The sequence below is a fragment of the Colius striatus genome, chromosome 9, assembly GCF_028858725.1.
Source record: "Colius striatus isolate bColStr4 chromosome 9, bColStr4.1.hap1, whole genome shotgun sequence".
Classification (NCBI taxonomy): domain Eukaryota; kingdom Metazoa; phylum Chordata; class Aves; order Coliiformes; family Coliidae; genus Colius; species Colius striatus.
In genome coordinates this window covers 26,901,584-26,928,207 of record NC_084767.1, presented here as the reverse complement: position 1 = coordinate 26,928,207, position 26,624 = coordinate 26,901,584, and the positions used below count along the sequence as shown (strand labels likewise).

Below are 26,624 nucleotides of genomic sequence, written 5' to 3'. Positions count from 1 at the left end.
ACACAGTCGGCAGTGTAGGTTTTCCTCCTGTCTAAAATTTTAATTTCACCACGTTACAAAATTAAACAAAGTAGTTTCAAGAGAAGACTTAGATTATGAATTCACTGTTGCATACTGGAAGGGATTGCGTCTGCTTTGTGTTTCAGCCATAATGAGGCTGGAGCTGGGTGCTTACACTTCCAAACCTTTCTTTCTGGCCTAGCTCTAAAAGACCTTTTTTTTACTTTTACAGTTTTAGACAGTAGTTTTGCTTAACTCCTGCATAATAGTGAATTGGAAAATGTGCTGGGTATGTTGCTGTAGCATTGCTGTCTCATTCTCAAAAGCACAGAACTGTAATTTTCACTGTAGTTTGCTAAATGAGATTTTTCTGATGACAAGTCATTTTGGACACCATATTTTGTTCTGAAGGCTTTGTAGGCCCCTAAGACAGTCCAGCACCGAAAAGATTCAAGTCTTTCAAATGATTTAAAATAATCTTTGACATTTAGCTCTTTCTCCTTTTGCTTCAGCTTCTAGAATTAAAAAATGGAATCTTAACCCTGGGACTAAGAAAAGGAACTAGTCCTAAGGTTTCTTTTACTGTTGAAATTTTTTCCATATATCTGGAATGTGTTCAGAAATTGCTTAAAGAATAACTTTGGGAGTAACGTCTGAAATGAAAATACTCTGCTGTGTTTTGAAAAGGTTTTCAGCAGAATGGAAATAGAAATTGGAATGAGGTTCTGTGTATCAAGAAAGGTTCTGATCTCTCAGCATTGTTGTCTCAAATTGAGGTAAAAAAAAGTTACATTTACTTAAATTTTCCTTCAAACAACAAACGAAAAAAATTCTACTGAAGAAGCTTTGAATTAATTTGAGTCAGTCTGATACTAAGTAAGTCACATCTGAATTGCTTGCGATGTGACAGGATTTCAAGAATTGTCATCCTAGACTTTGGGATGCCCTTGTTCTTCTGTTTTCTGTATGACACTCATGTGTTTCCTGTAATGAAGGCATGGGCCAAATTGGAAGTCACAATACATTCTGAGCGATGTAACCTAGGAAAGAAGATGAATATATGTCGAAATAAGAGGAGGAAGAGCTTCAAAAGAAAAGGGACTGGTATGCACAGGAAATACAATTTAATGCCAAATGGATTTAGGATAAAATTTATATTCAAGTTTAATTTTAAATAAATAGAGATTTTTAGTAGACAATGTTGATGATGACACAACTGAAAGAATTGTGTAAAAACTAAACCTTTCCGTTTTTCTTTTTATGACTGTGGCTAATGCCTAGGAAGTGTGCAGCAGAGAGATGCTGCTTTGGGCTTGGGTTTGGTTTTTTTTTGTTTATCCTTTCAGAAGTGACTCTTGAAATATGCTCCTTTGATTTTTTTTCTCAGCTAAGAGAAGTTCTCCCACCAACAATCAGAGTGTGACTTGTGAATTCCCTAATCTAGACAGTGGACATACCGAGGTAAGTTCTGTGCCAAGGTTAGACAAACTTTAATAAGAAACTGAGGGAGGGGGGAAATTAATATTAAAACAGCACCTGCAGTTACCACTCTAAAGTATTCCATCCCCAAAGATTACCATTCTTCACAGTTCTCCTGAAGGCTCTCAGATTTGTCTGCAGTGGACCAAAGTGTATTGAGTACAGTTGTCAGGTTCTCCTTGGCCTTATCCTATTGTATAGGACCGAAACCTGATCTTATGTATTTTCTTGGGCAAGAGCACTGTCTTACCCTTTACCTATGCAATGCCTAATACTGAGAAGCCCCAGGCTTGATTGGTTTCTCCATGGTATTATCATGGGATAAGTAATAGTTATGTCTAAGCACAAACTGCAGTAAGAAAACCAATATGGAAGAGATAGATATGTTTATATACCTATTTCCTTCTATTAAAACTATCCAAAGGGACTACAGGTGGTGTGTGAGACGACCCAGTCTGACTCTGTACATCCAAAGGCCACTGTTTCAGCATGTCGTCGTGGAAATTCCTTGGATGGAAGCATATCCTCTCAAACCTCACAGGAGAGGGGTACCTCACATCCCAGGTACAAACTCCTTCAGCAGAAAGTTATGTGACTTAATGGTGGAGGGCACAATAAACCTTTGTCATGAATCTACTGTTGTCCATACACACCAAGTGTGCTGGATGTTTCTCAAAGTCTTAATTCAACAAATCTCAGTTCTGGATGATAAACGAGGTGGTGACACTTGATATTCAATGACACTTTTATTGGAGAAATCTTTTATCTGGCCTGTTGGGACATTTTCTTTGGTCTTTTCTAGTGTGTTAGTTTCTTATAATTAAAGTTACTAACAAATAACCTGCAGGTACAACCTTTCTTAGATAGATTCAACCTCAGGCATCTTTCCTGGCTTCCTTCTGATCGAATTCTCTTTCTCTTTGGCAAAGGACTTTTATGAGGTTCTCTCCATTGCTTCCATTATGCCTTCTCAGCATCCTCAGCTTGCTTTAGACTGCTGGCCCAAAGGAACAGACTATCAAGCACAGCACACAAACACACTCCCAGCTCACCTGCCAACCTCAGACCATGATTTCTTCACCATGGCACTGATGAATTAACTTATTTTAACCTAAATTGGGTCATGTAAAGCTAGAACCAGATTTTCAGTACTGCTGGTAACTCAGTAGTGCCATAACGTAAATGAAACTGCTGGATGAGTGTTTTCAGGCAGTGGAGAGGGAGGGAAGCCTAGCTATATTTTTAGGTCTCTCTGGATTTAGGAATGCCACTTAAGTCCTCCTGAAAATTTTGATCTTGTTACTTACCTATTTTGGGAACAGTCATATCCAAAACACTGCAGTTTTTTAAGAAATTTCTTCATTACAGTGACAGAAGAAATCTGGGATGGAGTGGGTTTCTCGATATCATAGAATCATAGAATGATAGATGCTGGAAGAGACCTTTAGAGATCATCTAGTCCAACCCCCCTGCAGAAGCAGGTCCACCTAGATCAGGTCGCATAGGAATGTGTCCAGGCAGGTTTTGAAGACCTCCAAGGAAGGAGACTCCACAACCCCTCTGGGCAGCCTGTGCCAGGGCTCCCTCACCCTCACAGTGAAATAGTTTTTTCTTATGTTTAAGTGGAAATTTTTGTGTTCCAGCTTCATCCCATTACCCCTTGTCCTGTTACTATCTACTATAGAAAAGAGGGATGTCCCAACCTCCTGACACTCACCCTTTAGATATTTGTAAATATTAGTGAGATCCCCCCTCAATCTCCTCTTCCCTAGGCTAAACAGCCCCAGTTCCTGCAGCCTTTTCTCATAGGGAAGATGTTCCAGTCCCCTGATCATCTTGGTGGCCCTGCACTGGACTCTCCCCAGAAGTTCCCTGTCTCTCTTGAGCTAGGGTGCCAAGAACTGGGCACAGGACTCCAGATGAGGCCTCACCAGGGCAGAGGAGAAGGGGAGGAGAACCTCCTTGACCTGCTGGCCACACTCTTCTTGATGTATCCCAGGATGTCATTGGCCTTCTTGGCCACGAGGGCACATTGCTGGCTCATGGTTAGTTTCTTGTCAACCAGGACTCCCAGACCTCTCTGCAGATCTGCTCTCCAGCAGTTCAACTCCCAGCCTGTACTGGTGCATGGGATTGTTCCTTCCCAGATGCAGGACTCTGCACTTGTTGAACCTCATGAGGTTCCTCTCTGCCCAACTCTCAAGCCAGTCGAGATCCTGCTGAATGGCAGCACAGCCTTCTGGGGAATCAGCCAGTCCTCCCAGTTTGGTGTCATCAGCGAACTTCACTGGCCGCAGGCCTCCAACTCAGCTCTGTGCCATTGATCTCCACCTTCTGGGCTCTGTCATTCACCCAGCTCTCAATCGACCTCACTGTCCACTCATCCAAGCCACACTGCCTGAGCTTTCTGATGAGGATGTTATAGGAAATAGTGTCAAAAGCCTTGCTGAAGTCAAAGTAGATGACATCCGCTGCTCTCCCCTCATCTAGCCAGCCAGTTATGCACTCATAGAAGGCTATCAGGATGGGCAAACTGGATTTCCCCTTTGGGAATCCACACTGATTCCTCCTAATAACCATCTTTTCCTTCATATGTTCAGTGATAACATTCAGGATGAATTGTTCCATCACCTTTCCAGGGATGCAGGTGAGGCTGACCAGCCTGTAGTTTCCTGGCTCGTCCTTCCTGCCCTTTTTGAAGACTGGAGTGACATTGGCCTTTCTCCAGTCCTCAGGCACTTCACCTGTCCTCCACTATCATTCAAAAATGATGGAGAGTGGCTTAGCAACCAAATCATCCAGCTCTCTCAGCATTCTAGGATGCATCCCATCAGGACCCATTGACTTATAAGCGTTAAACCTACTCAACAAGTCTTTAACCTCTTCCTCATCCACCAAGGGCAAATCTTCTGCTATCCAGGCCATCTTGCTCTCCTTGCTGGACTGGGCTTCCCTAGGGCCAGCCTTGGCTGTAAAGATTGAAGCAAAGAAGACATTCAGTAGTTCAGCTTTCTCTGCATCCTCAGACACCAGGGCACCCTCTGTGTTCATCAGCAGGCCCACATTCCCCCTAATCTTCTTTTTGCTGCTGTTGTACCTGAAACTAACCTTATTTTCCTGTGTTTTCCTGGCCAGGCTTAATTCTAAAAAGGCTTTAGTCTTCCTGGTTGCACCCCTACATTCTCTGGCAATGTTCCTTTACTCTTCCCAAGAAATCAGGTCCTTTTTCGGTCCTTTTTCCACCTCTCTTAGATGTCTGCTTTCTCCCTGAGTTCTCCCAGCAGCTCTTTGTTCATTCATGGAGACCTCCTGCCTGCTTTTCCTGCTTTTCTGCATGGGGGGACACCCTGATCCTGGGCTTGGAGGAAGTGGTGCTTGAAGATCAACCAGCTCTGTTGGGCACTTCTACCATATAGGATCCTGTCCCATGAGATCCCTCCAAGCAGGCTTTGAAGAGGCCAAAGTCAGCCCATCTGAAATCCAGGATCACAATCCTGCTTGGTGTCCTGCTTCTTTCACACAGGATCTTGAGGTATAATCTAAGGATATAATCTAATGACAGCTCAAAAGGTGGTTGGTGCACCCTTTCACTGGTGGAAAGAGCAAAACTGTTCTCTGAGGCTCTAATCCCATCGGGAGGCTTCCCTAGGGATTTTTTATCAGGCTTGCTCTCATTTCTGGGTCTTTATTTAATTTGTATTAATATATGCCAGTAAAGCCAAAGTTGAGGACAGAACTGCCCTTCTGTATGTGGATAGTGTTGCTCAGAGAGTGCACAGCCGAAAAAAAATCAGCAACCTTTTAAGGAGACAGAATCAGGTGATCAATTTGTCAAGCTGGGTCTGGTGGTTGCCATGGGGACGAAGCTTCAAACAGGCTTTGAAGAGTGCATCTTTATGCCTCCTCATTTGCAGGACTCATTGATCAGTTAAAACTGTAAGGAGAGCTTTGGTTGCCAAGCAACAGATAACTGGGGAACAAATGATGTTTACTCACTTACCAACATCCGCAGTACTCCTTTGTCCTTGGCCAGGGGTTGAAGGGAGGCTGCCTTTCCACTCTCCCTGCAGTCAGAGGCAACCAGGGCTGATTATACAAACACTAGACTTCCTTCTAAATGAAGTATAGAGTTTAATTTCTGGTTCCTTATATGCTTTATTTCACTCACTGAAATTCTTCATTTAGAGATGATACACCTTAACACTTTGGCAAATAAAGCCACAGCCCTTCATCCACCTCCTGTCTTGAACAAACTCTGTGGGAAGCAGGCTTTGCAGGAAGGACCTTTGTGTCAAATATTTCAGAAGGAGAACATGCCTTGCTCCAGGCTGTGTTGTGCCTTGGGTTTGCCTATGCCTATACAAGAGAGCATGAAAGACTGTTTAGACTCAGTGTTGTAGTTTAACCCCAGCCAGCAACTAAGCACCACACAGCCTCTTGCTGAGATAAGAACAGTTTAACAATTGAAAAATTATAATCATAGAATCATAGAATGGTAGGGTTAGAAGGGACCTCTAGAGATCATCCAGTCCAACCGCCCTGCAGAATGATAATGAAAAGGAAGGTAACAAAAAAAACTCCAAACCAAAAACCACAACAAAGACTGACACCCAGCCAGTCCCTGAGCAGCAATTGGTACCTCCTAGCCAGCTCTTCTCAGTGTGTATATACTGGGCATGACCTTTCGTGGTATGGGGCTACTGAGGTGGTGGGCTTTATTTCCTTTGCTCTAATGCTTTAAGTATTTCAGCTATCCTTACAGTGTTTTTACAGGCTCATCCATGTGACACAATCTTGCCTGTGACAGAAACAGCCTTCATATAAGGTTTATGGGGAAAACTCTATTGCATATTTCTATTCATCTACCTCCTCCTATGCACTTCAAATTTACCTTCTTAAATAGTGATCGCAGAGGCACCAGATGAGCCCGGCTGGGCAGAGGTGGGTCCAAACTCAGAACCAGGGGAAAGTCCTAGAACTGTTTACAGGGGCAGCACTGTAGCCCCTTCCCCCTGTTACCGAGCACAAGTGGCTGCTCACAAACCCATGACAAAGTTGTCAATAGTTGGAGCATTTCGTTGCAATGAGCCTGGCTCTGAAAACAGATATGATCCCTTTCAAATTGAAACCTGTGGAGTCTCATTTCTGAAGCATGCTACAGATATCTTGCTTTTGTGTGCATTGATTTCTACAATACTTAGGAAATGCTGTATTAAAACCCATCAGGAAATGATCACCACCTGAAAGGCAAGACAGTTATCATGAAGGGTAAAAATGGTCCTTTTCTCTAGCAAATCTTGTCAAAGAGTGTCTGTAACAGTAGCTTTTACTTATGTAAGATTCAATTTGATTTGCTTAAAGGGTTAACTGACTCTGCTGCCCTGACTGCTCCTTCTTAGGTAAGGCCTGTAACCCATTCCTAAATATATATTACTAGTATGTGAACAGCAGATGCTCAAGGGTTGTCTGTTTCCAGCTTAACAAATTATTCAGTTAGTGCAGGTGTTGGAAGCTTGTCTTCAGACCGCAGTTTAAGAAAGCAACCCTACCCAAGAAAACACTTAACAAAGCATGTACTGGAGTCCTCTAGGGAGCTGAAAGCTAAATTATCCACTTACGTGTTTTCAGTAATGCTTTCCTCAGTCAGGGCCTCAGTCCCGAAGGGTCAGTGTCAGAAGTGTCTGAAAAATCAAGCAGGCACAGCTGTGTGCGCATCCTGGTGATTTCTGCAGATGGCGAGAGAATTCGAATAGCTCTTGGTGAGTGGCTAAATTTTAGGCATTTTAGTAGAGATCCTGGGTCTTTTGGGGGTGATCCAGCATGTGTGCTAGGACAGAACTTCATGGTGTCAAGACTGACCCCATTAAGAACAGTTGAACAATCAAACCTGACTGATCATGGAGTGGTTCTTTATCCAGAGAGCCCCTAAAAAGGGCTAAGGACTGGTGACTAACATTTCTACTTTTTGGAACAGGGTGTCCTTGGTGATCCCACCATGCCAGAAGTCTCGCTATGCTACATACTTCGATGTGGCAGTGCTGCGTTGCCTGCTGCAGCCGCACTGGTCTGAGGAGGGCACACAGTGGTCATTAATGTACTACCTGCAGAGGCTGAGGCATATGCTCCAGGAAAAGCCCGAGAAACCACCTGAGCCTGAAATCACCCCTTTACCAAGACCTCGCAGCAGCTCCATGGTGGCTGCTGCACCCTCTCTGGTGAATACCCATAAAACTCAGGTAAGCAATTGCCATCGGTAAGAAAATAGCAATTGTTGTGGGGATGCTCGAAAGTGATGGCTGGGCCACAAGTGAAAAGCACAGCTTTGGTGTTGTTAAACTGCCCAGAGCTTGGGTATGTGCACTGATTGAGAAAGAGACCCTGAGAACAATGAGGGGTTTGGAGGCAGAGTCTGATGTGGAGAGTCAGAGCTGGTGTCTGCTGAAAGCTTGAGGGTTGGTTTGGGATAATTAATCTAGGGTGAACTGTGCTAACACTAGTTTTTAATGTGAGAATATACTAATGTAGTTGACAGAAGAAATCAGATTATGTTATGGCATGATGCTCAGGACTCTCTGAGCTTCTTTGGTGTAGCCCTTCAAAAGGAATCGCATGTGGTACAGCACTGCATGCTCCAGGCAAACTTTGTAAACAGTAGCAGTGAGCAAAACCCCTCCATGTTGTTATCTTCTCTTGCTGTTACCGCATGACTTTTACCTTTATATTTGGCATCAAACCTCTGTAGACAAACTATCGTAACACTTACTCCTTGTTTTGCTGGAAAAGAAACCCCAGACTCCTGATCTTGGTGTAGTAAAAATTTTTGTCTTAGTGCCTAAATGTTTTGTTTTGTTTTGTTTTGTTTGAGTGGCTTGCTGGTGTTCCATGGAGAAAAAGGGATGCTGCTGCAGTTTCAGTTAATCTCCTTGTTGATTTTTGCTGCTTTTAGGTTGTGCACTCTTTTCCTGTCATGGGCTTTTAACAGCAAATTCTGATTTACTGAGTTGATGAAGCTGTCTAACAAAATTTAATACAGATTCTATTTTTGCAATCCAATTCTATCACATACCTCAAAGTAAAAGGCTCTATCTTCTGTTACTGGGTCTCTCAAATGTCTTTTTTAAGTCAGAACTCTCAGAATTTTCTGTCTTTTTTTCTTAAAGTCCTTGTTTTCAGTATTGCAGAGCTCTGGCAGTTCTTGACCTGTCATTTTATGAGGTAGAAGGGTGAAATATCTTTTCTCTTGTACAGAACAGATTCCCATGAGCCGGAAAACAAGCATAAAAATGTAAATATTAGTACTGTTATTTTTTAATCTCTGGATATTATAGCCATTATTATGAGAGATGGTGGTTACTTGTGGTTTTAAGGGCTCAGCAACAGCGGTATTGTTTACACTGCATTATAGTTTAGTGTAATTTCTGTAAAATATTGGCTTTTTCAACCCTGTAAAAGCTTGACATATCTCCATAAGGGCCAGGTGATATGAATTACTATTCAGCCTTAATCTACCTTTGCATAGGGATTTTATAAGATTGCTGTGCATGTACAGAAAATCCTCCTTAATAGCGTCTCCTGGAGGGAGAATTGGAAGATATTGCTGTTGATGTGGTTCAGTGTTTCTGTGCATACACCATCCCTTTGCCCTTGCTCAGAACAGCCCACTCGATTTTCCCATTAGCAAGTTTATCTACTGGTGAAACAGCAAGTGCAGTCAGTGGTTCTCAGCACACTGGCAGCTTCCATAAGCACTGTTTGCACTAATGTTGTGCTCTTTCTCCTCTATATACCATGAAATGCTTCCCTCCTTTTACACATTTGGCTGTGCCTTGCTTTTCCAGGCTCTTGCAGAAGATTTCTTCAGTCAGTTGCTCTTCACTAACATTTTTCTGTTAAAATCATTTGGCAATTCCACTGGGTACTTTCTAGCTGCTAATGTGAGGACTCAGTCCAGGTCATTCTTCCCTCCAGGGCTAGGTTTGATTGCTTTTGGTAACCTCTGTGTCAGGCCTGTGTATTTTTACTTCATCAAATTGGAATCCTGTTTGAAAAGGTTTCCAATCTGTTACACAGAACAGCTGTGATGGAGGAGGTGAAACAATCTTCCATGCAGCAAAAGTTTCATCTTGTGCCCTGCTTCTTTACAACTTTGAGGACTGAAATCTGTGCAACACGCAGAGACACCTAGGCTCTGTTTCATCCCAGATGACTGTAGGGACTTAACAGTTGTTCTTAATTTCAGAGTCTTGTCACTAAAGGCTCTCTACTCATTAGAGAAGAGAATGCCACTTCCAGAGGGCTCTAACTTGTAATTTCTTTCTATCAACACAAAGGGTTGTATGCTGAGACTTCACAGGCTCATCTGATGCAGGAATGTGCTAAAAGCCTGCTTTTCCAGTCTACATCTAAAATTCCTAACACAATGTAAAAATTTCTGCTTAAAGGTTGATCAATAACTTCTCAAAAATATTGTACTCAGTGTTTCAGCAGGATAGATTTAAAATGGCAGGTAAAAACTGATTAAAGACAAAACCAACTGCCTGCAAGTCATGCCAAGGACCTAGGTATTTTTTCTGGGGAATCCACGTTCTTTCTATTGTTCTGTAAGTTAACCAGGTAACTTCCTGCATCTCCCTAAACTCAGCAAAATGCTCACATTTCTTGGCGATTTGTGTGTGCCTGAAATCACATTTCAAATATGAGTTGAGCTAAAGCAGTTGGGATCGAGAGAACATGAGAAACATCCTCCAAATATTGCCTAGTAAACTGGCCAGTAAAGTAGGAAAAGTTTCAGTGCAGCGTGCCAGCACTTCTTGTTGCACAGGACTAGGGATATTGAACGGAATGTGAATAAAATGAACATTAGCTTCCTCTAGAAAGTTACTTTAGTCTAAACATATTTCAAACCTGGCAATGTGTGATAAAGGAATCCTGCATTGCACCTGGATGCAGTGAATTCAGAATAGGGGCAAGTCTAGAAGAGGAAGCCGTCAGAGGCTCACAAACCTCTACAGTCTTGCACTAACATTGTAAGGGCAAAAACCCAAAGCTTAAATTAAGCATAAGACCAATGCAGGTGTAGTGCTTGCTGCAATGCTAATATAAAGCCAAGAGTCTGAAGTGTAGTATCTTGAGAGTTGAGAGAGGTATTAGTGAGCTGGTAGCCATACGGTCGTGCAGAAGGAAGGCAATAGAAAACAGAAACAACGAAATCAAGAGTAGCAGCCCCAAAACTATGTTACTTTCTTATCCATCTGAAACATATCATAATTGTCACATAATCTGCTGCACAGGATAGCCACATTTTTAATCAAACATCAACAGGAGTGCTGGGTTGATTCATTAAAATGCATCGTATATACCTCACTGTAGATGTAAGGTGATTCAGTAATTTGCTTTCTTAGTGCCATTTGCTTGATGCCTGCTCTAATCAGACTTCAGGACTGGGACTGGGTCTTTCTGTGTGTTTGTATGGTTTATATCACTGTAGGCCCTTTATCTTCGTGGTGACCATAAGCCATCTAATAAAACATGGATTTAGTAATAGCAGACAGGTATAATGAGTCTGAAATAAAATCATATGATGTTTTTCAGCCAGAAGAGGCTGGAGAGCTGTAAAAGCCAAGAACCAAGCCATACAGAATATTTGCTGTCCTCACTGTTGAGAGCACCTAGGGCTGAATCCTTATTTGCTGTCTTTTGGAGTTTACATAGGACTGCTCCCCTGGATCAGTATGCAGAACAGTTTAAAAGCATGCCTCTCCTCAATACAGTGGTGAAGAGCAATCTTTCTGTTGTATGTCTCCTTCATGCTTGTGTTGATAAAATTCATAGGAAGGATTCAAGGGCAGTCTTTGATTAGAATCAAAAGTTTCTGAAGAATATGTGGCCCCCAGCATCCCAGTACCACAAACACTGTAACTAGTGTTTAAGACTTAACCTGCAAAGACAGTCACTGGCTTCTGCTGGACCTTCAAATGCTTAATACTGAACACTTGTGTGTTGCAGAGCAAGCAACATATAGTCTGGCTAGGCAGAATCTAAGCTTCCTGTGCTGTAGGAGTCACTTCATCTGTCGTTGGCATATGGCTATCTCTGGAATGAAAGCAAAAAGGTATTTTAAAGTGACCCCATTGTTTAGGAGTTTCACTTTTAGGAGGAGCAAGGAAAAAGAGCATCTCCATTGGAAACAAGCTGATATTTGGTCAGAAGAAAATTATCCCGTGGGAATTTTCTCAGATCAGCTGCACAAACACGTTGTGAAAAGTGGCATCAAATCTTGAATGAGAACAGATGGCCAGCACCTGAGCTTGTGCCACCTTTTGTAGCAAAGCCTTTCTTTACAGTAGGCAGCTGTAATGCACTTCGCTCCGTGCAGGAGGGGTGTAGAGTGCCCTCTACTGAAATTAGAACAAATTAGTCTCAGTGTTTTCGCTGCCGTGAGCCATTCTCTGTTAAACAGTGGCTTTCACTAACAGAACTATGAGGAGAACTCTGCTGGACAGATCTTGGAGCACTGTTAACTGCAAATGAAGGATGCTTGAGTGATGCTGAGGGTCTTAGGTTTCTTTAGTGAATAAATAATCTTTACAAATCAAGTCTCTTGAATGAGACTTTTTTTTTCTATGATGACAGAAGTGTTGGACAAGGTCAATAATTCTGGGAGTTTCTAAATTTTATTTGTTCATTTGTTTTTCTTTAAATGTATGACCAGTATTTTGTGTAACAAATTAAATTCCTTTTCCTCTCCAGTGCTCTTATGACAGATCTCGGAAGTAGCTCTTTTTTTTTTTTTTCCAAAGCTGATTATCCTCTGTTTCTCTTTCTGCTTGTTGTTGTCTTTTGGGAGCCACAGGATCTTACCATGAAATGTAATGAGGAAGAAAAATCACTAAGCACAGAGGCATTTTCCAAGGTTTCACTGACCAACTTACGTAGACCAGCAGTTCCAGATCTCTCCACAGACCTGGGGATGAATATCTTCAAAAAAGTGAGTGGAAGAAAATTGTGCTTTAGTCTACATACAATCCAGCCCGTCGGTGTTCTGCTAAGTAGCAGCTGAACATCAGCTTGGACTATATGTATGCCATATGTGAGACTGACATATCTTTTCATTGGAAGTTATTCTGTGTGTTATTATGTAGGCTTTTATATGCACATTCCAGACTCAATACTGAAATATTTTCTCAAATAGCTGTCCTGCTGAAAGTGTGTAAGGGAAGGGCTCTCAAACAAGGCTGATTTTTAAGTCCTGGTGCTCACTGTTTAGTTTCAGCTAAATCAGTGAGTCCTGATGTTTTCATCTTCTGAAGCTCTGGGCGTTCAACCACCCAAGTTACGTAGCAGGTTTTTGCGGATTCTACAAATGTAGCTCATGGTGTCAGAATGTCATAAAATTATACAAGGGCATCCATCCCAGCCTAGGGCAAGACTGAGTTCATCTAATTACTCACATAGTCCCAGAGTGCAGATAGTCACCATCAGAGTAAATGAGCAAGATAAAAAGCTCAGAGTGGAAGGCTATACTTGGGCCACACATCTGTGTTATCTTTTTCCCTCGAATGGTGACTTACCATTCCTCAAATCCTCTACCTTCTCTCACATCTGTTCCTCTTCCTACTGCAGTTTAAGAGCCGCAAAGAGGACAGGGAGCGTGAGCGCAAAGGGTCAATTCCTTTCCACCATACTGGGAAGAAGCGGCAACGAAGGATGGGAGTGCCGTTCCTCCTCCACGAGGACCATTTGGATGTCTCGCCCACCCGCAGCACTTTCTCCTTCGGCAGTTTCTCTGGAATTGGAGAGGACCGACGTGGCATTGAGAGAGGGGGATGGCAAACCACCATATTAGGTGAGCTGTTGTTATCTCTACCCCAGGTTCTGTGTCGTTCCTATCCTGAACAGTCAAAGAAAACAGAGGCTCTTTTATTTCTTCATCCATCCTGTTGTCTTGGCTGTTTGCAGCATTACACACCTGTTTGTAGAAGTGGCAGCTTTGCAGACCTTGAATGACTTGTCTGTTAGTTCACGTTTTCTTTGCAAATTGTGATCTTTACTGGAATAATAGCTACTTTATCAAAGTGTAGTGATGTCTGTACCACCTGAGTACGCTTCCTCAGGCACACAATGCACAACTGCAGCTTAAAATAGATTCAAGGAATGATTGCATCTTCTTCTTTTAAAGAGAAATCTCTGGAGAGGCAGCAATGTGGTCACTGGGAGTATGGAAAAAATATTCACAGTCTTCTTCAAGTGAACGTTGGATGCAAAATAAATAGGATATTATCTCAGATAGGGATGCATACACTGTCTTGATATTGCAAAGATATCCCTTTCTTGGAGGTGATAGTCAGCAAAATGATTGTCTGAGGCTATGCCAAAGCCTGTTTATTTTCATGGGGTTGAACAGTATCATTTTGATAAGCTCTTTGTTGTAAACATGTCTCTTTTTGGGGAACAGGCTAATGAGCTTAAACAAATGAATTCTTAAAGATTTGTATGTGTTAATATACAAACACATACAGATTTCTACAAGAATAACGAATGTAGTATCCAAATCCTCCTTTCCATATCCTCAGTAGCTGAAGAAATTTGTTAAATTTTGATCTCAGAGGCTCTAGATTCTTGTCCTGGTTTAACCTACAGTTCTTTCTTTCTGATATCTCAGTGAAATCCAGTATTTCAGATCCGATGGTCAACAGATCCTGCCTACTTCAGAGACAGTCCCCCTCTTTCAGTAGGTTCTTTTGATTTGTATTTTATTGTATTCCTGAAGAACTTCCTTTGCTTTGGCACTCCCTATCCTAATATACCTATTTATTTTGGACAAGGGGAGAAGAAGACAAATTCCTATGACCTGTCCCAAAGAGTGGAGTCTTTCAGTGCTGACCCATCTTATTTTCCTGAAGCTGCTGGTGGGTGACTATATGGGTGTCAGCTGAATCAGTATGTGCTGAGGGGAAGAGCCTTGCAGAGAGTTTGTCCATGCAGTCTTTATGTCAGTGAACCCCCATGAGATATCCTACTATAATGTTTGGTTCTGCTTCACAGGGTCCAGGAAGGCCTTGACTTTTGTGGACTCCAGTCCTTCAAATCCTAACCTCAGCTTCTTGTCTCCGAGCTCCGCTCAGATGAGTAAACTAAATACCCATTTCTTGTTCTCACTTTAGGAAAGTTTACCAGACGGGGGAGCTCTGACACAGCAACGGAGATGGAGAGCCTGAGCGCTAGGCATTCACACTCCCATCATACACTGATCTCGGATCTGCCAGACCACTCAAACAGCCATGGAGAGAACACAGTCAAAGACGGTAAATTTAACACGTCAGGAAGGAGACATTTCACCTAAATATCAACTCCAAGAAGCAGAATTACTGTTTTCGTGCATGAGTATACAAATAATTGGGTTTTTCCTTTTTTATTTTTTTATATTTCTGAGGGTTTGTTCTTTTGGTTTTTTTATTCTGTGTAGAAAAATGTTCCAAACCTCTTAACTTTGTCTGCTGCAGTTTGTCAAAAAAAAATGGCAGCCATCAGTAGAGAGAAAGCAGCATTTGGGTTTTTTTTGCCTTACCACAATACAGCACAGAAGTTTAGTCAATGAACATCTACCATTGGATAATAGTCAAACTTGGTAGCTCAAGAAAAAAAATCCTTAATTCTATCTTTATTGTTATCTTCACCGTGCAAATTTTAGTGGATGTCATTAGAAAGTCACACTGGCCAGGAAGCAATCCTCTGATCAGTGTCAGCTAATTCCTAGTTTGATCATTCACTAAATTGTAGCCTAGTTCAAGGTACTCTGATTAGCCTTAGACCATTTATCCAAATACATAGTGCTAATTCAGTGCTGGCAGGGTTGCACAGGCTATGGTTGCACCACTCTGGCAAGTTGTTATTTGCATAACGTAACCAGTCTGTTGCTGAGTCAGTGTGTAAAGATTCTTATGAGACATATGTTATTTCATTTGTTAGAACACATTAAATAGTTGCAGGTAGTTCTTTGTTATTCCATAGCCTTATTACTCTGCTGTCTGGCATAAGGTGATCAATCAACACTGTGGAATACATAGGGTATTACTACACTACAGGGTGTAGAAACCTAATTACAAAGCCTTAGGAAATTGCTAACATTATGGCCTGGAGTTCAGCATGAGTTGTAAAACTGTGGTGAATCCTTGATAAATGTTTACCTGTGTAGCCAAAATACTGTCACTACCGGAGCTGACCAATTTGAAGTTAATCTTGGCTATGTCATGGGGTCCCTCTCTGAGCACTGTGAGTTTAGACATGACATTGTCTTTTTCATCAGTCAGCTTTGCATTTTTGGAGATGATTTATACTGTCACAAGGTACTGTTATGAACACACTGCTCAATTTTTTTTCAAGTAACGTGAATAATAATTCAAACTGGTGTAACAAATTTCTTCAAACCGGTGTGACTTAGAAAGCTGTTCCAAATGGCTGCTGCTATTGCCCTGCCTGCACTCCTGCATCCAGTTGCAGAGTCCTTCCTCTTTCCCTTGCAGGGACAGTGTTACTTTTAAGACCAGGCACTGGATCAACGTGGGGAACAAAGCTAGCCAAGATCTAATCCCCCTTTTGAATTAGATTTAGGCTGTCTGAGCTGCCCGATCTGCTTAACTGCCCAGTTGACCAAGATCAACTTAAGCTGCTGTTTGCTAGAGCAAACTTGGGGTTGTTCTAATTTACACTGTCTTTAAAGGAAGAAATGTATCTATATTTTCATCTCCATACCCATGATAGGAATTAGGAGCCCGTGATGTCTCCCAGCATTGGAAGCTGCGTTAAGAGCTGCTCCCTTCTTGTAAACAAGCACAGCCTCAGTTTTCCATTTCATAACGCTAGCGATAGACATTTACAGGTGGCCATGTTCCTTCCTGCAGTGCGGTCCCAGATTTCCACCATCACTGTGGCAACCTTCAACACTACCCTGGCCTCATTTAATGTAGGCTACGCCGATTTCTTCAGCGAACACATGCGGAAGCTTTGCAACCAGGTGCCCATCCCTGAGATGCCCCATGAACCACTCGCGTGTGCCAACCTCCCACGGAGCCTGACAGACTCCTGCATCAATTACAGTTGCTTGGAGGATACGGATCACATTGACGGAACCAACAACTTTGTCCACAAGAACGGCATGCTGGATCTCTCGGTAATTGGCAAGGAATGAGGAAAGCCAGGGCCCTCTTCTGTCAATATAGCATTGAGATCAGGGTTTTGACCAGCTTTTCCTCCACCTCTTTATATGACTTCTCTCAGCAGAACATAAAGGTCAGTCAGACACGTTTGTGCATATCATAAAAGTCTCCTCTGAGATACTGCAACTACTATTACTCCTTGCAAGGAGCGCATGTGCATGTGGAACGCACACATCAGATCTTGAGTGATACTGTGTAATGGCTGTGTTCCTGGGGCATGCACCAAGTTCCCTATAGAATAGTGAACTGAATAGCACCTTTCTTCTACTGGCACCTTGAAACTCACGTTTGCCGCATTCCCCTTAATGACTTGGCAGCTCCTGGTGTACTGAAGCAGTGTTCACAGGGTCACAGATATCATCCTGTGGTTTCCTTTTCTGCCTGACTGTGCCCAGCCTGTGGTTTCTTGTCTTACACCTAGATTGTAGGCTCTTGGGGTTAAGGGTTGTGTGTACTTCAGAGTTTGTACTGTGCCTGCTATAATGAGTCTCTGATCTGTGACTAGAAGTTCCTGGCACTAAATAGTACCAGAGGAAAAAATATGTCTGACTTTAAATATGATGTTTGTATCTCCCAGGTGGTTCTGAAGGCTGTTTACTTGGTCCTGAACCATGACATCAGTTCCCGGATTTGCGATGTGGCACTGAACATTGTGGAATGCTTACTCCAGCTTGGTGTGGTGCCCTGTGTAGAGAAGGTTCGTAGGAAGAGTGAGAACAAAGAAAATGAAGCCCCTGAAAAGAGACCAAGTGAGGGATCCTTCCAGCTCAAAGGGACTGCTTCTGGTGGTTCAGCTTGTGGATTTGTACCCCCTCCAGTTAGTGGAGCAGGAGATGGAGGAGAAGAAGGAGGTGGTGGAAGTGGTGGAGGAGGTGGAGGTGGAAGTGATGGAGGTGGTGGAGGAGGAGGAGGGCCATATGAGAAGAATGACAAAAAGCAGGAAAAGGTTTGTCTTGCTTTCCTTTATACATTTCTTGAATGTACTATAAGATCTAAGATTAAGTGTGTTTGCGTGTGTGTGTGTGTGTGTGTGTGTGCAACCAGCCTTCTGTTTTCCCTTTGTTTTTGTTTCACCACGATGACAAATTCCTTTGTTTTGCTCTGGTGCTCACTTGAGTTTCCACTGAAGAAACATGATTGGGAATTCAAGCACTGTAACTACTCCAGCAAAGGAGTTTCAAAGAGTGGTATGTGAGCATGGACATTTTCAATGTCTTGTCAAAGTGCCTGAAACCCTCAATCACAATGTTTTCTTTTCAGGTTTCTTATTCATAACTTATAAGGAAAGTGTAATCCAGCATAAGCACAGCTTGTTTTCTTTGGTGACCGTAAATCATAAATTTCGTAGTATTTATAGGAGAATTGACCAAGAGATGCTGTTGCTGACCTCCAAAGTTGCAATTCATAGTAGCATGATACCTAAGACATTTTAAAAAGATGTTTTTGTTTCTGTTCAAGCAAGCAAGCTCTACATTTTTCAGGCAGAATTATTTGAAATAAGGGCTGAATGGCATTCATAGCAGAATGTAGGGGGCTTCACGTTTATAGCATGACCTTTTGAGGGGAGCTGAAAGGGCAAGGGCTGGTCAATCACTATACTTGAAAAAGAATTGGGGTAAACATTTCAAAAGTAATGACCCAGTGGGGTGTCTGAGAAGATAAATGAACAGCAATTTGTTCAAAGTAAAATGCTAACAAAATGCCAGTGGTTGTGCCAGGATTTCACACTGTCTTTCCCTCTGTGACCCTCAGGATGAAGGCCCATCTGTCAGCACCCATAGGCTGGCACTCACAATGCTGATCAAAATTGTGAAGTCCCTGGGTTGTGCCTATGGTTGTGGAGAAGGACACCGAGGGCTCTCTGGAGACCGCCTGAGACACCAGGTATTCCGGGAGAATGTAAGAGAATTAAAGCTCATTAAAGCGTTCTCCTCGTACTTTTGACATCAGCTGCTGAGATTGCTGTCTGCCCCCTCTGTAGCTTTCTCTGTATTGGCAGTAAATGTGTTGCTCACAGACTGTTTCAGCCCAGCCACAGCAGATTTTCAGCTACTGTGGTACCTTCCAGCCCTTGGGCCTTCCAAAGTCACACTTGAGGCCCAGGGTGTTTCTGGCCACCCCAATGAAGGGCTTGTCTTGGAAGGGACAAATCCTCTGTGTGAGCTGGTGTAAGTCATTTTTCACATTGAGAGTACCTCAGCAGAGTTATGCTCTTTACAGGACACGTAGCTCTCTTGGATTGTGTATCTGAATCCAGAATTCTATGGTGTAGTGATGTCTACCTTCCCTGGGAGTCCTGGTTGACAAACTAACCATGAGCCAGCAATGTGCCCTTGTGGCCAAGAAGGCCAATGGCATCCTGAGATGCATCAAGAAGAGTGTGGCCAGCAGGTTGATGGAGATTCTACTCTCTCTCTACTCTGCCCTGGTGAGGCCTCATCTGGAGTCCTGTGTCCAGTTCTGGGCTCCCCAGCTCAAGAAGGACACAGAACTACTGGAGAGAGTCCAGTGCAGGGCCACCAAGATGATCAGGGGACTGGAGCATCTTCCTTACAAGGAAAGGCTGCAGGAACTGGGGCTGTTTAGTCTAGAGAAGAGAAGATTGAGGGTGATCTCATTAATATGTACAAGTATCTAAATGGTGGGTATCAGGAGGTTGGATCATCTCTTTTTTCTATTGTATCTAGTGACAGGACAAGGGCTAATGGGATGAAACTGGAGCACAAAAAGGGAACACAAAAAGTTCCATTTAAACATAAAAGAACCCCAATTTCACTGTGAGGGTGAGGGAGCAGTGGAACAGGCTGCCCAGGAAGGTTGTGGAGTCTCCTTCTTTGGAAGTCTTCAAAACCTGCCTGGACACATTTCTATGCAACCTTATGTAGGTGGACCTGCTTCTGCAAGGGGTTTGGACTAGATGATCTCTAAAGGTCCCTTCCAACTCCTACCATTCTATGATTCTATGATTCTAGTGGTGATTATGCCTGGTTGCTGCTGGGATGCTCCATCAGCTCCTGGTAGTCTGACTCCAATGTCGTTGCAGGCATGTTGGTGTGCTGCAAGGAAGTAAAGACACATGCCCTATTGAAGGGCAAGGTGGATGATCACTGTTGGTTCCTTAGATTTTCAGTTCTGCCCAAGTTGAAGCAGTAGGAATTGCCCAGGATGTAGGTCAGACATCTGACTTCAGAAGAGTTTGACTCCCTGAGATCAGTCCAGTGCCCAGTCAAATGGGAGCCTTTCAAAGGCACATGCCTCCTCCTCGCCTTCAGTGCTTGCAGCAGGGAGGATTTTTGATGACTGTAATGAGAATTTATGGTTTAGGTGGGAGCCGTGTGCTTCTCCATAGTTTTGGGTAGCCTCAGCCATACCAGTGGAGCTATGATTTGGTTCTGACATCTGAACTAAATGGCTCAGAGATGGTTGGCTGCCTCTGTATCCTGCAGCATTCTATTAGCTAGGCCTCCAAGGACTGAGGAGACTGCAGCAGTAACATTAGTTCTGAACACAGTGGGACAAGATGGGATAAGAGAGTCTAAGTGGTAGCAGCAGAAGGGTTCTGCACAGAGCAGTGGCTCAACATATACCATATTCATCAAAACATCGGTTAGGCTTTTATGTTGTATTGGAGCTGAGCCAGCAAAATATTTAGGCCTATGTGTAACATTAAGCATAAATGGATAGGTGTCTTGGAGCCAAAGTTCTTGTCAGAATCATTGAACTGAGGTCTTTGTGGGAAGAGATTTTCCTACATGTCTAAGGCTGCTGCATTTTCTCTGCGTTTGTCTGTCTAAACTGCTTTGCATGCACCATTTGTGTTGACTGCATGGACAATCACATGTCTGAGTTTACTGGAAAGTTAAGCACCCTATTGTAGGTTTCCTTTAACAGGAAAGTTAAAGTTTCCCATAGAGCTAATATTTCAGGTTCTCTAACTCCAGCTTGCATGGGATTCCAGCAGAATGAATGCTTTTGTGATAAGAAGTGTTAAATAGAAAGCTTAAGTTTTGCATGATATAGGTTGGCCATTGGGTACAGGTGCATCAAATAGGTTGGGTCTGATCCAGAGACTGAAAATCAGATGCCTGAGGCTAAGAACCTTTCACTAAGGCAATAAGCCTTGGCTGAGGTGGTACATTCCTACTTCATTCATATTCATTGTGATGTTACCTTGGGGTTGGGGAGAGGAGGAGAGGCCTTGAGACATGGCTGGCAGTGACTTCACCACCACCTCTGAACAGTGGCACCCATACCGGTGCCCGGTCTCCTTGTGCTGAATTTCTTACAGGCTTCAGAGGCAAACCTGTCTTCTGTTTCAGGACCCAAACCTTCTGGCTCCTAGGGGAGTTTACTCTAGACAGCACAGTGGAGCACTGACTAAACAGAGCAGAAAATATCCTGCTCCTTTAGCAAAACTCAAACATGTACTTTGGTGATATGTGATTTGATGGATATTGTTGCAGGCTCAGAACTGCCTCACAAAGCTGTACAAACTGGATAAGATGCAGTTCCGGCATACTATGAGGGATTATGTGAACAGGGATTCTCTCAATAATGTGGTGGATTTCCTACATGCTTTGCTGGGATTCTGCATGGAGCCAGTCACTGACAGTAAGTATAGTTGTCATCAGAAACTCTCACTTGAATATTCCTAAACTGTACCACCAGAAAGAAGCCACATGCTTTTCCTTTAAAAAAGAAAAAAAAAAAAGTGACTGATTACCCTCAGAATATAGAGAATGTATCCTCAGCCAGTGTGGATCAGGGGAGATGAATCTCTTCTGATTTGACCACCCAGTGATCTCACTCAGTGATCTCACCTGGTGATCTGAAATTGAAGGCCTGTCTTTTGATTCACCCTACCTGTTGTTTGTGGCTCTTCAAAGAAAATATTTACGTTCAACTGTGCCTCAGGCAGGAAGTTTTCTGCTTCATAACATGACCAGGCACCAACTGGAATAGCCTATTTAATCCAGGGTTTATTCTGAATGGAGATGTAATTGAACATTAAAACCCTTTTAAGTGCCTCAGGTGAGGCAGTAAATAGCAAGAACAGACAGTAAATAGAACAGATTGAATAAACAAGAGCATGAACACACAAATGCACATGCCTGCAGTTACAAGCATATGTGCATGTGTGTCTATGTGTATGTAGATATCTTTTCTTTGTTTTTTTTAAATTAGGAAAATTATTCCAGGTACTATTAGAAATGGTGCTATTAGAACCACTAAACATTTATGCTTGGTCACTGCATGCAACAACAGTTGACAATGACTGTTTACAGAGTAGGAATAGCTACCCAAAAGCACTCAGGGAGTCTGACTAGTCTATTAATCTACCTCTGATCCCAGACATTTTAGAGAAAGCATAAAAAAATATTGTAATGCAGGCTTTTGTGAAGAAGATGCCTATAGGAGGTTTCTCCAAATATTCACCAATTATTGACTGCCTTATGCTTTGAAACATGGCAGCTCCAGCAGATTTTGAAAGTCTTTTTTCTCACCTAATGAAACTGGGGTGTTTCTAGTTATTCATAAAAATGCATAATTATTCTTTGAGTCTTTCTGAGAGCTTGGTTTCCTTGTGCACCTTGCAAGAACAGCATGCTTGTAGTTCAGATCTTGTTTTCCTGAGTGTTGTCACTTTTCAACTTAGTCAAACATCTCTTGTCCTTTAGAACAGTAAATAGAAGAGCTGGAGGTGTTGTACATTTCCGTACATTTCTAAATGAGAGATTTGGATAAAAGGAAGCCAGACCAGCCCTAATCTTTTCAAACCTTTTTCATACTACAACTATTTCTGGGAAGATTTTAACCTTCTTATTTATTTTACCCTTCCCTTATGTTTAATTTTTGTGGAGTGGGATTGCAAGAATTAAGCATAGGAGATTAGGCTGGGACTTGCCTTTGTCTCATGTGTCTGAATCCCTTTACAAGTATCTTTAAGCCATCTTTTTAAAATTATTCTTAACAAAGATGTTTGGTTGTACTTGAATTTCACAGACAAGGCTGGATTTGGGAATAACTTCGCCACAGTGGACAACAAGTCTACAGCCCAGAGTGTAGAAGGTATTATTGTGAGTGCCATGTTCAAGTCGTTGATCACTCGCTGTGCTTCCACTACACACGAGCTGCACAGCCCTGAAAACCTGGTAAGTGCTTGGTTTCATGTTGACAGTTACTTTTTCACACAGATGTCACAAGTGAGACTTTACAGTGAAGAATTAATTCAGTTTAGCCAAATCCCTTGAGTGCAGCAAGCTGTGAGGTCATGCTTGAAACAGGAACAAATGTGATGCCCTCCTTGCAGAACCTGGCAACTTAGCCAGGATAAAAGTTGTGCAGACAATTGCACTTTCTTCTCTGTTCAAGCAGCTTCTGTCGGTTTGGGTTTTTTCCCAAATGAATTAGTAGCAATGGATTAATGAACAAGACTACAGCCAGCATAAATCTTCTTCAAGTAAAGTTAAAGCCAATCTACATGGCCCCTCCATGTCAGAGCATGTCATTTACTGAACAGCAATTTGGTAGGTCTTCCCAGGATTTAGACAAACACTCAGTTTACCAAACACTTGGAGAAAAGTAAGGCAGTGCTGGTTGCTGCCTACATGCTGTCTCTCCAAAGCAATCAGTAGAATGGATGACATGAGCTCTCTTCTAGAAAACTGATGCAGAATCTAGCAGTTAAATCTCAGGCCACCTCCTTTATTATAAGAAATTATGATTTTTTTGTGGAAGCAACCAAGAAGCGCTCTTGTGCTTCATCCTTATGCATTGCTGTAGGGGCAGTGAAGTCCAGCTAAAGGGACAGTAATCCCCCATGAGGGGAAAGGAGAGGGAGAAGGAAAACACAGTATCTCCTTAAACCAGCAGAGTAATCTGACGATGTTCTTATGGATATTCCTGCTTCAGAGTGTTTCTCAGCAGATATTAATTGGTGAATATAGAAAAACGTGCTTTTGTTGCATCTAGATCAAGATCACCAACTGTAAATTTTCTTTATAATTTGTATATCTTTCTGGACATTTTAACTAGTGTGTAAAGTGAAACTTAATGGCAAAGCAACATTAATTGTGCCTGTGTGGAAAATGTAGTATGCAGAGTAGTTCTGAGGATTTCTGTTGTTGTATCACGCCTGAAAGTCAATCTTACGTTCAATATCTTATGAAAAAGAGCCTTAATCAGTATACAGACTTTTTCTTGAAAGCTGGCTGTGAAATTCCTATCTGGGAATTTTTGAAATAATCAAGATCTTTCTGGAAAGTTGATAGATCAAAAATCAGGTCCTGTAAAACTGTTCCTTCCATCCTCTTGCCCTCAGATATAGAGCCGATTTGTCACTTCACAGATGTGTATGAATGTTCAGAACTAAAAAGAGCTTTGAGTGTAGGAGTAGGTTGGGGAATAAATGAGTCATTCTTCTCTCTTCCCGTGATGTAAAGCTCTAAAATAATTAAGAAAAATCCAAAGACACCCACTGGATTTGAAACCAAACATGCAATTTTTGCACAGTATTTGCCCCCCCACCCCTTGCCCACTGCCCTGCCCACGTTCTTTCATGTCTGAGTGGAGTAAAGCAAACTTTAAGTCATCTTTGCAGCTCCTTCATCTTGCAGCTGGTTTAGCCTCTGCTACCTCTACATCTGCTGTAGCCCATTGCAGACCCTGTTCCATAACAATAATGCTCCTAATTGTCTACTTCTTCTGAGAGCACTAAAAGGAGTTTCCAGATTTTAATCCCAGACAGAAAACACAAACCCCACAGACAGTATATCAGGCAACAGCTGAAGGAAGTAATGGCCTGCTGCAGTACCTTAGAGACTAGTGATTCTCACTGCTTCTTCATGAACTGCAGCCTGAATTAATTCTTTTTCATGACGTCTTGCTACTCAGGGCTTGTACTGTGATATCCGACAGCTGGTCCAGTTTATCAAGGAGGCTCATGGGAATGTATTTCGGAGAGTGGCACTCAGTGCCCTCTTAGACAGTGCTGAAAAGCTGGTACCAGGAAAAAAACTAGAGGAAACGGAGCAAGAGCCAAAACCTTCTGGGAGCAAGAGGTGAGTGTCCAGGAGGGAGAAAGCAAATGACTGACTTGCATATGGCTGTATGACTACACACACTGAACAAACATGTCGAAAGTCCAAGGGCTTGTGTGTGTTATCCAGATTGCACATATCAAATCCTGATGTACAGAATTGTCCTGTAGCAGCAATCTAAAATTTAATGAACTGAGACAGTAATAGATTTGCAGCAAAAAGTATTAATCCTCTCGTAGAAGAAGCCAAAGAGAACAGTACAATGGAAACACTGGGAGAAGGAAAGGATAAGAAGCAGCATAGTGTCAGTCCCAAAACACTGTGTGGACATAGGTTTTAATGCACATAACATACTTAGCATTATCTGACAGGCAAACCCCGGTGTGCAAAACAAATCCTAGAAGAAATCTAATCTGGTATGCCTCTTTCCCAAAAAGAAAATGTCCTGGTGCTTTGAGGCTTGTCATATAAAAATGTTGGGAAAAAGGGTTAAGAAAGTTGAAAAACTCCTAAAAACCTTGGCTTTGCTTCCAAGAGCCAATGCCTTTTTTTATGAATCGTATATATAGAAGCAGTGAGTTGCTAAAGGAGGATTCATCTCTAAAGCTGTGTTCTTGCTCACCCGTGGTGATTTCCATGTCATGTAGCTGTGTGATGACTGTGACATGGGCCTTTAGGTGATGATTTATATTGTTTGTATAGATCTGAGGCGGGAAGTGTCATCATTGACAAAGGCCAGGCATCAGCTGCCCCTGATGAGTGCCGGAGTTACATCTCAAGCCGCCCAATGCAAACTCCAGAACAGTAAGGAAATACTGTTTTTCTGTGTGTTATCACCAGCAGCTTCCTTCTTGGTTAGTACAAATGAGCAGGAAAGCAAAGACATCTCTTTTTGGATGGTACAACAAATGTGTTGACTGTTCAGGAGTGGCTGGTAACATCTGGGTAATGACTATTTCAGTGCAGCCAACTGGACCCACCCTGATTTTGATGGGGAACCACCAGAGATTTTCAAATGGCAGTGTAGTAGGTTTGTCAGTATTGCATACTACCATAGGCATGAATAGAGAGTTGTCATCACAACTGCGCTCCATGCTTTGTTGGTACTTCTGGGAGATGATTCTATTAATTTTCAACTTCCAAGTTGTTGCTAAGGGTCACTAATCCCTTACTGCCTCCAAGAGGCAGCCCACTCCTGACCTATCTTGAGCATGTAGCCTCCTACGACTGTTGCATTACCTTTACCAGCACAAGTGCTCTAACAGTTTCCTTAATGAGCGAATCAACCTGCTGTTAGACATTACATGTTTGAAGTCTCTGTTGTCCAAAGAATTCTACCACTTAATATTAAAGTAACTGTAATAAATACTACTAAGAATTTTAGAAAGAGCCAATGTTCCCAAGTAACTTTGGGCAAGTTTAACTTCTGTATGGCTCTGAATACAGAATACACCATGGCTCTGAGTACACCATCTGTCTTGTTAAGGTGCTTTGAGATGGACTGTACAAAGACATTGCTTGCACAAGGGCCTAGAGCTCCATATTATGTATTATTGTGCATTAACTGAGACTGCAAAATCTCACTGTTGCTCTTTACTCAAAGCTCTTTACCACTCTGCAGAACTGCAGCAAACTGTTCTGCCCTGAGCCCTGAAACAGCCATAGGAGATCTCAACAGTAGAGCAAAACATGCTATCTCCATTCCAATGCATTGGTGAGAACTAGGACTGCAACAGGTTCACAAGTGACTGTTGTGATGTCCAAAAGCTCTCTAGTAGAGAGAGTCTTATCAATCTGGGTCATTTTGACTTAAGGAAGATGATTTGTTTTTCATGTGTAAAAATAAAAAATGGAATGACCTGTTCAGTGGACAAGCTCCTCAGAGTAGGAA

The 26,624-nt window shown here is 42.4% G+C and overlaps 1 protein-coding gene across 3 annotated transcripts in view; it reads left to right on the top strand.

Moving 5' to 3' along the window:
- The window catches only part of UNC80 (unc-80 homolog, NALCN channel complex subunit), a 131,574-nt gene that overhangs the window by 13,767 nt on the left and 91,183 nt on the right, over positions 1-26,624 (top strand). For 2 of the 3 annotated variants that reach the window (XM_062002459.1, XM_062002460.1), the window contains exons 6-18: positions 1,388-1,461; positions 1,904-2,043; positions 7,454-7,715; positions 12,332-12,466; positions 13,102-13,324; positions 14,643-14,783; positions 16,380-16,648; positions 17,272-17,640; positions 18,447-18,593; positions 21,158-21,305; positions 22,698-22,846; positions 24,588-24,754; positions 25,436-25,537. In XM_062002459.1, the coding sequence (XP_061858443.1) occupies positions 1,388-1,461; positions 1,904-2,043; positions 7,454-7,715; positions 12,332-12,466; positions 13,102-13,324; positions 14,643-14,783; positions 16,380-16,648; positions 17,272-17,640; positions 18,447-18,593; positions 21,158-21,305; positions 22,698-22,846; positions 24,588-24,754; positions 25,436-25,537 (2,326 nt within the window). The remainder of the gene's footprint in view (positions 1-1,387; positions 1,462-1,903; positions 2,044-7,453; positions 7,716-12,331; positions 12,467-13,101; positions 13,325-14,642; positions 14,784-16,379; positions 16,649-17,271; positions 17,641-18,446; positions 18,594-21,157; positions 21,306-22,697; positions 22,847-24,587; positions 24,755-25,435; positions 25,538-26,624) is intronic. The other variant, XM_062002461.1, reaches the window with a different exon arrangement.